The 12,523-nt window shown below is 39.2% G+C and overlaps 1 protein-coding gene and 1 non-coding gene across 2 annotated transcripts; one reads left to right on the top strand and one right to left on the bottom strand.

Annotated features, from left to right (window-relative positions):
• Nucleotides 1-4,298: 4,298 nt before the first annotated feature.
• Nucleotides 4,299-4,405, bottom strand: LOC145151564 (small nucleolar RNA R71). The gene has a single exon (XR_013732130.1). It is a non-coding gene; the product is annotated as a small nucleolar RNA R71 (small nucleolar RNA).
• A 1,174-nt stretch (nucleotides 4,406-5,579) lies between these two features.
• LOC145123156 (uncharacterized) lies at nucleotides 5,580-5,996 on the top strand. The gene has a single exon (XM_079058439.1). It carries the CDS (start codon nucleotides 5,580-5,582, stop codon nucleotides 5,994-5,996), a length of 417 nt encoding a protein of 138 aa, XP_078914565.1.
• The last annotated feature ends 6,527 nt before the right edge of the window (nucleotides 5,997-12,523 follow it).

Consider the following 12,523-nt stretch of genomic DNA (forward strand, 5'->3'; position numbering starts at 1 on the left):
AATTTCAAAATTATCTAACTACTAAAACTAATATCATCCTTCAGCCCTATGCTCCGAGCATGCTGGAGATGCTTAACCCCACTCAGTCCCTTCATGAGGGGATCTGCTGGATTCTCATCCGATGATACCCTCTTTGCCACGAGGAGTCCTTCTTCTATGCGATGTCTGATGAAATGATATTTTATGTCGATGTGACTGGATCTCCCGTGATCCCTTGGTTCCTTGGCTAAGGCAACTGCACTTTCACTATCACAGAAAATTTTCATAGGCTCCTTTATAGCTGGTACTACTCCAAGGTCTCCAATGAAGTTCTTCAGTCATATCGCCTCCTTTGTTGCCTCACTTGCTGCTATATACTCTGATTCGCAAGTTGAATCAGCCACTGTCTCTTGCTTGGAACTCTTCCAAGCAATTGCTCCTCCGTTTAAGGTAAAGACCCAGCCTGACTGAGAGCGGAAATTATCCCTATCAGTCTGAAAGTTGGCATCACTACACCCTACAACTCTCAAGTCATCACTCCCACCGAGGGTAAGGACCCAGTCCTTATTCCTCCGCAGGTACTTGAGGATATTCTTTACCGCAGTCCAGTGAGCCTTGCCAGGGTTCCCCTGATATCTGCTAACCATGCTCAAGGCAAAGGCTACATCAGTACGAGTACAAGTCAGAGCATACATGATCGAGCCTACAGGGGAAGCATAATGTACTCGACTCATTTCTACTATCACAGCCTCGGTACTTGGGCTCTGATTCTTACTCAGTCTAGCGTTACTCTGGATGGGTAACTCTCCTTTCATGGAATCTTGCATGTTGAACCTCTTCAGCACCTTATCCAAGTAGGTACTCTGACTAAGTCCAATTAGTCTTTTACTCCGGTCTCTCAGAATCCTTATCCTTAGAATATAGGTAGCTTCTCCTAGTTTTTTCATAGAGAAACACTTCCCAAGCCAGGACTTCACTTCTTGCAAGTTTGGGATGTCATTTCCTATGAGTAGTATGTCATCCACATACAGTACCAAAAAGCTAACTATACTCCCATTAGCCTTTACATATACACAAGATTCATCTTCACTCCTCGAAAAGCCAAACTCTTTGACTTTCTCATTGAAACAAAGATTCCATCTGCGAGGTGCTTGTTTCAATCCATAGATGGATTTCTCAAGCTTACACACTCTATTAGGGTATTTTGTAATGACAAAACCCTCTGGATGACTCATGTAAACATCCTTAGCCAAACTTCCATTAAGGAAGGCGGTTTTGAGATCCATTTTCCATATTTCATAATCATGAAATGCAGCGATGGCTAACAGGACCCTAATGGACTTAATCTTTACAACTGGTGAAAAGGTCTCATCATAATCAACTCCCGGAGTTTGAGAAAAGCCCTTTGCAACCAGTCGCACCTTATAAGTGTGTATATTACCATCCATGTCGGTCTTCTTCTTGAAGATCCATTTGCACCCAACTGTCTTACGACCTGGTACATTGTCAACCAAGTTCCAAACTTGATTGTCATACATGGATTGTATATCGCTGTCCATTGCCTCTTTCCATTTAGCAGACTCGGGGCCTCCCATGGCTTCCACGTAGCTGTTAGGTTCATCTAGACTTACCAATGTCTCATCACTAATAAGTGTATCACCTTCCGCAGTAATATGGAAACCATAATAATGCTCAGGTGGTAACTCTTGTGGAACGCCTCAGAGGTACAGACTCGTCAATTGGATCAACAGGAGTTTCCTCCTCAGGTTGACTGCTAGGGTTTGAAGTTCCTTCACCACTTGACTCTTGAATTTCTTCAAGGTTAATTTTCCTCCCACTGTTTCCTTGGCTTATGAACTCTCTCTCTCTCTCGAAAGACACCCCTCCTTGCTACAAAGACCACATTCTCAATAGGTCTGTAGAAGAGGTGACCAAAGGATTTATGTGGGTAGCCGATGAAAATACACCTCACTTCGAGGTTTGAGCTTATCATGAGTCTCGCGCCTCACGAAAGCCTCGCAACCTGATATTGCCATATTTATACATATTTTTAGGAAATATTGATCTACATTTTATTATTATTTTGGTTATATATATAGAATTATGATACTTACAAGGATAAAATGTTATTTGCAGCTAAAATAAAGCATTTTCGAAGAGAGGGACCAAAAATGACAATATATGGAACATTGGAGTCTTGAAGCACAAAAGGAAAAGAAGACCACGAAACTTACTAAAACCACAACGTGGCAGAGACAACCACGACGTGGCATGAGTATTCTAGAAGAAAAGATTACGTGAAGAAGGAGAGCTTGCCCGATACGGATAAGTTTAAAACCACGACGTGGCATAGATAACCACGACGTGGCACGGGATTTTTCAGAATATATATATATATACTCTTGGTCATTACGACTGAGGGGACTTTTGGTGACAAGAAAGAGATTCCAGAAGGCGAAATTCAGAGGAAAAAGAGGTCTGGAAGTGGTTTTCAACACCAAAGAAGAAGAAGTTCATAATTTGCTTTATAAACTCGGTACATTAGACATGTGTTTGATTATAGCTTTCGTTTGTTTAGCTGTTAATATGTCCAACTAAATCTAGCTGCTTCTGTTAGCTAGATGAAGCTGGAACTCATGGTTTGAATGCATTAGATTTGACTTTATTTGTTGGTTATATGCTTGTGTTGATTGATTTTACCTAGCATGTTTAGTTACTGATTTAATTGCTTTAAATTCTTGTTCTGTGTAGTCAGTGAACACAAATCTGCATGAATATGAATACCTAATAACAAAGTGAACACTAGTTTATTAGAGCTAAGATCAAACCAATCTTAGATAAGTAATTGAATCATTGAATTAAGCTGTGTTAGAGAACTCATATTATGACTGTAATTGTGTTTTGATTAATCAATCTTCATAGCTCCAACCTTATTTAATAATTGATTCTGTGTTAACTATTGTGTGACCATACATAGGATTACATGAATTGATTAATAATTAGTAGGTTTAGAACTAAACTGCTAATACTTCTTAAATTGGTAACCAACGGTAATAGTCTTGACTAATGTATAATCATTGAGTGAAAGTGGATTCGAACTAACAGAAGTATTTTGTTTATTGATTGAGTTTTGTTAAAGAATTAAGTTTATCTAAACTTGCAAAATTAGATACAAACCCTTTTAGCTTATTAATAATTAGATTAATTTAGTAGTGAATTTATAAATTAATAACACCGTTCCCTGTGATCGACACCTGACTTACCCAAGCTATACTGTAATCTGACTAGGTATACTGCCTATAAGTGCATAGTTAGTCTAAGTTTGTTAGGTTATAAATATTAAAATTAGTGGGTACTTTCGTGCACATCAAGTTTTTGGCGCCGTTGCCGGGGAACGGCTTAGTTTATTAGTTTATTTATCTGCATTAGGTTAATCGATCCTTTTTGGGGGGTAAAACCCGCAAAAAGTTGATTTTCCAGCAAAGTTAGATTTTTTTAGTCACAGAGTCCACGACGTGGCCAGATAAGTGCCACGACGTGGTTTCTGAGAATTTTAGTTTTTTTTAGTTTTTAGTTTATTTTTCTATTTTAGTTCGTTTTTACGTTGTTATTTTGTTTAGTCTGCAGGAGTTCATGAAGAAAGGCTCAAACACACCTTTGGTACCACCACTTGAAGATCCGAAGTCAACCCTTCATAAAAACAAGAATAAGAACGCGAAGGAAGATCACACGCCAAAGAAGACGCCATTGCAAGAACTAAAATCAGCATTTTCAAGGAAGTCGGGCAAGAAAACAGGAGAGTCAAGTTCAGCCCAAAAGGATAAAAGCAAAGTTGAAGAATTTGGTCCAGTTTCTAACCCACACGAATCAGAATACGAGTCAGACCCACAATTTGGCCTTTACACGAGTGAACCCGAGAACGAGCCGGAAGACGAAATGGCAAAAATTGAGGAGATGTCTATGGGAGCTTACAAGAAGCGGATCCGAGAAGATGTGGGTCCCGGTTTAGTCCAAACCGTAATACCTTCCACCGCCACATTCGAGCTGAAGGGGCACATCTTGACTGCACTGAAGGATATCCCATTTTATGGGAAAGATCATGAGGATGCTTTTAAGCATCTAGATGAAGTAAATGACATTGCAGATTACTTCAATGTCCTAAATGTCAACAGAAACACCGTCCTGCTCAGAATGCTTCCCATTACTTTTAAGGGAGCTGCTAAGAGTGGTTAAAATCACTTCCACCGAGTACAATCACCACTTGGGCTCAAATGCGTGAGCAATTTCTTGACCAGTTTTGCCCGCCATCCAAGATAGCTAAACTCAAGAAGGCAATATCCAACTTTGAACAACAGCCGGGGAAGTCATTATACGAAGCATGGGAGCGTTACAAGGACTTGCTCAGAAATTGCCCTCAGCATGATCTAAATGTGCAACAAGAGATGTCGATTTTCTATGATGGTGTCAACGTTATGACAAGACAACTCCTTGATTCTCAAGGACCTTTGACAAAGAAAAATCCAAGGGAGGTCAAGGAGCTGATTGAAGAATTCGCGAAGCACTCTCGCGAGTACCACAACCCTAGGCAAGAAGGAATCAAAGGCGGTGGAGGGACCCAAACTGAAGAAATAGCAGCCATGATGGCTATGCTAAATAATATGGACCGGAGGTTGACACAAATGGACAACTCAATTCATGCCATAAGAGTGGGTTGCGAAAGGTGTAATGGTCCACACTTAACCAAGCACTGCAATTTAGATGAGTTTGGGAACAAAAAAGCTCAAGTGTGCTACTCGAGTGGGGACAAGTACGATGAAGACTGGAGGAAACCAAGGAAAGAGTGGCTGCCATATGAAGAATATAAGAAACAAAAAGAGGAGAAATATAGGCAGACAGGTCGAGGCTTCTACCAAAAGGAGCAGCCACCAGCCGAGAAGAAACCCGATCTAGAGACCATATTGATGAAATTCATGGAAGCTTCAGAAAAGAGACATGAGGCTACTGATTCTGCTGTTAATGAACAAAGAAATTTAATAAAGAATCAGCGAGCTTCCATCAATAACCTTGAAGTGAAACTTGATCAACTAACCACTCTGGTTCATGAGAAGCTTTCCCCGAAAAATCCTGAAACAAAGACCCAATCTCATGTAATGGCCATAGATACTGAAGAAGAGGTCATCTCTGAGTTCCTGAAGGCATTAGAAGAAGAACCACAGCAGCCCGATCCAAAACCAAAGAAGCCAAGGTTCGAAAGTGAAGAGGTTGCTGAAACACCTGCACCACGACGTGGCACTTGTCTGGCCACGTCGTAGCCCTTGTCTGAACAAAAAGTTCCTGAGCCTGTTCCGGCTTATCAACCTCCTTTACCATTCCCTTCTCGAGCGCATCTCACTCCACTGGAAAGGAAACACCTGGAATTTATTCAACAAATAAAGGGTATTCCGATTAATACCCCGTTTATTGAGTCATTTTCAAAAATTCCAGAATACGCGAAGTTCTTACAAGACCTGTTAGCCACTCGGCAAGAACTAAAGAAAAATTCTAAGGTGATTCTAAGCGAGCAAAGTTCAAAACTTGTGTTGGGGGACATACCAAAGAATATGGGGGATCCTGGACGCCTTACTCTCCCATGTGAGTTTGGTAACAACATGAAGGTTGATGCTTTAGCCGATTCTGGGGCTAGCATTAATTTGATGCCTTATTCATTGTATCAGAAGTTGGATATTCAGAAGTTGACGGCTACTAGAATGACTATTCACATGGCGAACCGATCAGTGACACAACCTAGGGGCATTGTGGAGGATATTTTAGTAAAAATTGGAAAATTTGTTTTTCCAATAGATTTTGTAGTGTTGGATATGAAGGAAGATCCCAATGTTCCAATTATCCTTGGTCGTCCATTACTTAACACTACTGGAGCTCTTGTTGATATTCGCGAGTCCAAGCTCACCTTGAGGGTTGGTGATGAAAAGGAAATCTTTGGGATAGAAGATGGCTTTCAAGAGAATCATGCTTAAGAAGAGGTGTTCACCATTAATGAAGACAATGAACTTGAAGAATTAGAAAAGCTCATGGAAGAAGAGATCAAGACAATTCATCAAGTCAAAAGAACAAAACCAAGAGCATCTGTCCCCTATTTAGTTGAAGTTATTACCTACAAGATTCCACCTTCTTGGGTAAGCAAGGACGATGATGAGATGACAAGTGATGAAGAAGAGGTTACTTCAAAGGTGACAAGGCCAATGGTGAAAGAAGAGACAAATAATATGGAGCTTAAGAGTGAAGAAAAATTAAAGACTCAAGGGATTAAACGCAAGCTCGATGTAGATGAAGTCAAGACAAAGAAGGAGGAAAAAGGCATACAAAAGACGAGTTCAAGCTTACAAGAGGCATTTCAAGGAACAAAAGATCCAGCTGGTGGTAGACTCTTTAGATGATTCAACGTAGGAAGCACGGAGTCCAGCTCATGACTCCATCAAAAAGGAAGCGCTTCTCGGGAGGCAACCCGAGCTTGGTTTGCATTTTCTTTTCTTTTAATTTTTGAGTTTTAATTCGTAAAGATATCAACTCATCGTCTAATAACTAATATTTGGTAAGAATTAGCTGTGGGGTGCTTTAATTAATAAATGGAATAAAAAGTAGTTAGTTAAAATTCGTTATTTTACTCATTTTTGTGTCCAGACATAAGCCACGTCGTGGTTTGGCAGTGCCACGTCGTGATTTCAAGATAATTTTGTGGATAATATGAAAATTTTAACAGATTATGTTATTTTAAAACCCACGACGTGGAAAAGCGAACCACGACGTGTCCTTTAAGAAGTCACGGGGGGGACCATTCCTTAAACCCTTTGACCACACAATTGTTCCCCATTTTTTTACTGCCTCACAAACGGAGACCAAGTGCCCCCACAGCCGATTTCTTCAAATTTCTTCCCAAATCTATCACATTTCTTGTCTTTTATCTCCATACGGTATGTTTCTCAACCATTCATTGTAGGTGGTGCTTGCAATTTACACATTTTTAGATAGGGTTTTGTGTAAACCAACATTTCGAATTCGGATGAAATGGGTTGATGTTTTTAGTTTACGTAACTTAGATTGTCGTTAGGAACAAACCCCAACTGTTAATTTTAGTCGAAATCGCGTCTGTGAACTCGACCAGCGTACACGTCCCGATTATGAACCACGATGTGGCGTTATCAGCCACGACGTGGTTCCTGGTTCAACAGAAACTGTTTTATTTTTAATACTTTGGGTGTTTTGTTTCTTTTGGTTTTCTTTTCTTTTCAGGAATGGCTCCAAGACGCAATATTCCACAGGCCGATGTTCCAATTGATTTGGCAAGTCTTCATCCTCTATATCGATTTCCACAAAACATTCCTCGGGATTTATTGACTACGTATGAGAACCGATTGGGCTGGTTATATAATAGAGAATTTGCAATCGCGCCCATAGTAGATTGGCGATGGCTGCATGAAGTGGGTCTGGTTTCTGAGTTGGAACATTTTTGGACAAAAGTATATGAAGGGTTAGATTTTACTTTTACTTGTCACGGATGGAGGAATCTTTTTGCCATCCAAGAACCCATTTACCGGGAATTGTCCGTAGAGTTCTTTGCTACGGTTGGTTTTGAGGAGAGGACTGTAGATTTTCATTACAACAGGGCACTAGTTTTCCGTTTAGGCGGAGTTTATCGGGAGTGCAGTCTTCGAGAGTTTGCTTGGCAAATGGGACTTTATACTGAAATAGAAACCCAATCTCCGTTCTTTGTACCCTTCTTACTTGGTTGTGTCCGGGATTTTACTCCCGGCCTATTGGATGTTCAGTTTTGGAGAACTATTTCCAATCACGAGTACAATGCTCGTGATTCTAGTGAGTCGTAAATTCGGAGCCCCGTATACCGTTTCCTGCATCACCTTATCACCTTTTCCATTAATCATAAGCATCATGGTGACAAGGTTTCAATTCAGAATATGTTCTTTTTATGGAGTATTATTACCCTGGGTGTTTGTTGTGACTTGCCATACATGCTTGCAAGGTTTATGGGTAGGAAAGCAGTTAGTTCTCGGCAAGGGAGTCTAATCGCGGGAGGACATTTGGTCACCCGTCTTGCTCGTTCCTATGGTATTTTGTCTCCGGCATTTGTGCGGAATTTGACACGTTTTCCCGACATTGAATTGTCGCGTCAAGTTATGGGGCTTATGCGGGTTGTGGTTAATGTTGGGGGCGGGTTTGTTATACCACCAGTAGATGAGGCGCAGGAGGAGGCGCAACCAGAGCAACAACCACCAGCCAGACCTCAGCGTAGAAATGTTCGAGCTCGAGGAGAAATGGAGAGAGAGCGTGCTGCTCCACCGCATGTACAAGGAGTACCCACCGACCCTTTTCAGAGTCGGGTGGGAACTTATTTGGATAACATCCGGGGAAATGCCCTTTATCATACCCAACTTACTGAGGGTATTTATTCACATTTGGGTCTGACCCGACCATCATCTATGCCACCACATTATCCTTATTTTCCAACATGGGAGGAGCTTTGGAATCCTCGGAATGATGGGGAAGGACCGAGTGGAGCGCAGGGACAAGGGGATGGTGATTGATTTTTTTTATTTAGTTTCTTTTGGTTTTATTTGAAGGAGTGTTCTTTTATGTTTGAATTTGGTTTGTGATGTAAGACTTTGTTCGCCTATTATGTTACTCTTTTATTTCTTTTGGGTTCTTCCTTTTTCAGATTAGCATTGGAATTTTGAGAAGGAAGCAAGGTTGAGTCGAGAGTCGTGTTTGTCTAGTCAATTCAAGGGTCGGTTAAGGTCCAAAATCATGAGTCGAAACCCACAATTAAAGATAAGTGTGGGGTACGTTGAAGGGAGAGAGGTTAAAGTAGGAAAGTATATTTACATAGAAGAGTCTTAACCCATTACGACACTGGTCAAGCTGCTAGGATGAATGAAGTGGCGAGGAATTTTTTTATGACATCCAGTTTCCACGACGTGGCCTTCTTTAACCACGTCGTGGCATGCTAAATGTGATGCATTATGTTCGCGTTTTTCTCCAAAGTCACGACGTGGTATTCTGCACCACGACGTGCTTTATGATTTTCTTGTCGTCTCTGAAGATACTTAGCTTGTTTTACCTTGAGGCTTGTCATGTTTCTTCCTACATAGAATGTGGCGTATGCTTTCCCACATTTTTCTACATATTTGCACACACTTTTATTGAAGAATTGAAGTTTCGAGTCGTGTTCGTGGCTTATTTACATATTAATCCAGTTCAACCCAAAGTTCATATTTTGGAGAGGTCCATGTTCGAGATGCATTTTCCATCCACACTTTTGGAGATGATCACGCCACTATCCCAGGGGAGTCTGTTCCTTTTTCTCCCTTCTCTTAATTTTTATATTAATTTAAGCATACAATGAGGGCATTGTATGAAATAAGTGTGGGGTAGGGGGTAGAATAAGTAAATTGCTAGATAATGGTAAAATTTGACCTGTAGTTGTTAGTGTTTTATGGGATGATCCGATAAGAGCTCAAATGTTTATTTGAGCCAATACACGTTATAGTGCATCTGTGGCCTCCCGTATTTTAGTGAAATCATGGAACAAAAACACAACCTCGCTTAGTTTTAGGGATGTAATGTGTTTAGCATCGTGTACCAGAAATGTATTTAGGAAAATTATTATCTTTAACCAATAAAGGTTGAAGTTGAGCGCCCCTGCTTAAGCATGTAGGTTTTGAGTGGAAAAAAGTGAGTTACATGTTTGAAAAAAAAAGAAAAAAGAAAAAAATTACAAGAAAAAGTTTGAAGAATTTCTGGAGCATCAAAGTTAAAGTATGAAGATCAAAGATGAATAAATTCTAAAGAAATTCAAAAGTTGAAGATACCCAAAAATCAAAGATCAAATATCAAAGAAGTGAAGAATTCCAAAAGAGTTCCAGAATGGTATCATAAATTGTAATTGTCTAGATTATGTATGCTTGGGTTGCACAACCAAAAACACCTTGAGGTTAGGAGGTTTTCTGCGGATGGATTCGGGGGGATGCATAAAATGAGCATTGTTCGGAAGAAGTGGGCGAGTGTTTATGAAGATTGTGAGTATTTAAAGTATGGGGGGTTACTTAGGAAAAATTTAGACACAAATGCATGCGTTGAGGTCTTGGCATAATGGCTGAGCTGGAATTGGATTGTTCTATGAAATGCTAGTGATGAGGTTTGAGCTTAAATAACTAGATTTGCTTGAGGGCAAGCAAAGCCTAAGTGTGGGATATTTTGATATTGCCATATTTATACATATTTTTAGGAAATATTGATCTACATTTTATTATTATTTTGGTTATATATACAGAATTATGATACTTAGAAGGATAAAATGTTATTTGCAGCTAAAATAAAGCATTTTCGAAGAGAGGGACCAAAACTGACAATATATGGAACATTGGAGTCTTGAAGCACAAAAGGAAAAGAAGACCACGAAACTTACTAAAACCACGACGTGGCAGAGACAACCACGACGTGGCATGAGTATTCTAGAAGAAAAGATTACGTGAAGAAGGAGTCCTTGCCCGATACGGATAAGTTTAAAACCACGACGTGGCATAGATAACCATGACGTGGCACAGGATTTTTCAGAATATATATATATATATATATATATATATATATATATATATATATATATATATATATACTCTTGGTCATTACGACTGAGGGGACTTTTGGTGAGAAGAAAGAGATTCCAGAAGGCGAAACTCAGAGGAAAAAGAGATCTGGAAGTGGTTTTCAACACCAAAGAAGAAGAAGTTCATAATTTGCTTTATAAACTCAGTTCATTAGACATGTGTTTAATTATAGCTTTCGTTTGTTTAGCTGTTAATATGTCCAGCTAAATCTAGATGCTTCTGTTAGCTAGATGAAGCTGGAACTCATGGTTTGAGTGCATTAGATTTGACTTTATTTGTTGGTTATATGCTTGTGTTGATTGATTTTACCTAGCTTGTTTAGTTAATGATTTAATTGCTTTAAATTCTTGTTCTGTGTAGTCAGTGAACACAAATCTGCATGAATATGAATACCTAATAACAAAGTGAACACTAGTTTATTAGAGCTAAGATCAAACCAATCTTAGATAAGTAATTGAATCATTGAATTAAGTTGTGTTAGAGAACTCATATTATGATTGTAATTGTGTTTTGATTAATCAATCTTCATAGCTCCAACCTTATTTAATAATTGATTCTGTGTTAACTATTGTGTGACCATACATAAAATTACATGAATTGATTAATAATTAGTAGGTTTAGAACTAAACTGTTAATACTTCTTAAATTGGTAACCAACGGTAATAGTCTTGACTAATGTATAATCATTGAGTGAAAGTGGATTCGAACTAACAGAAGTATTTTCTTTATTGATTGAGTTTTGTTAAAGAATTAAGTTTATATAAACTTGCAAAATTAGATACAAACCCTTTTAGCTTATTAATAATTAGATTAATTTAGTAGTGAATATATAAATTAATAACACCGTTCCCTATGATCGACACCCGACTTACCCAAGCTATACTGTAATTTGACTAGGTACACTGCCTATAAGTGCATAGTTAGTCTAAGTTTGTTAGGTTATAAATATTAAAATTAGTGGGTACTTTCGTGCACATCACAACCCCAAATCTTGATGTAGTCTAGTTTGGGAACTTTACCAGTCCACATTTCATGAGGAGTTTTGGCAACTTTCTTTGTAGGGGCCAGATTAAGGATATGGGTGGCAGTCTCTAAGGCATACCCCCAAAAATAGATTGGTAGTGAAGCTCGACTCATCATGGAACGAACCATATCCAACAAGGTTCGATTGCGCCTCTCAGCCACACCATTAAGCTGTGGTGCCCTGGGAGGTGTCAATTGTAAGATAATCCCACATTCCTTAAGATAGTCTAGGAACTCTGTACTAAGATACTCACCACCACGATCGGATCGAAGCATCTTAATGTTCCTGCCCAATTGATTCTCGACTTCCTGTTTAAACTCTTTAAACCTTTCAAAAGTCTCTGACTTATGCTTGATTAAATAGACATATCCATATCTACTATAATCATCAGTGAAAGTCAAAGAATAACGATTAGCATCCCTTGTGGCAGATTTGAAGGGTCCACACACATCTGTGTGTACCAGATCCAACAAACCTTCACACCTAGCACAAGAACCAGTGAAGGGTGACTTTGTCATTTTTCCAAGTAAGCATGATTCATAACTATCATCTGACTTTAGGTCAAATGACTCCAAGACTCCATACTTTTGGAGCTGGCCTATGCGTTTCTTGCTCATATGTCCAAGACGATAATGCCATAATGATGCTTTATCCAAGTTATTATTATTAGAAGAATCAATACACAACACATTATTTCCTTGGTTATCTACAACAGACACAGCTTCATACACACGATCACAAGGTAATGCTTTAAAATAAAGAACATTATTAAAGAAAGCATTTATTCCACCAATTTCATTATCAAAAGAAAAGGTAAACCCTTGTTTGTACAAAGCATGAA

Source organism: Lactuca virosa, chromosome 1 (assembly GCF_052849685.1).
Source record: "Lactuca virosa cultivar CGN04683 chromosome 1, Lactuca_virosa_CGN04683_v6, whole genome shotgun sequence".
NCBI classification, from domain to species: Eukaryota; Viridiplantae; Streptophyta; class Magnoliopsida; order Asterales; family Asteraceae; genus Lactuca; species Lactuca virosa.

Bases quoted from the DNA above. Each gene is read 5' to 3' on its own strand.
- LOC145123156 (XM_079058439.1), top strand. From the start codon at position 5,580: ATGGGGGATCCTGGACGCCTTACTCTCCCATGTGAGTTTGGTAACAAC.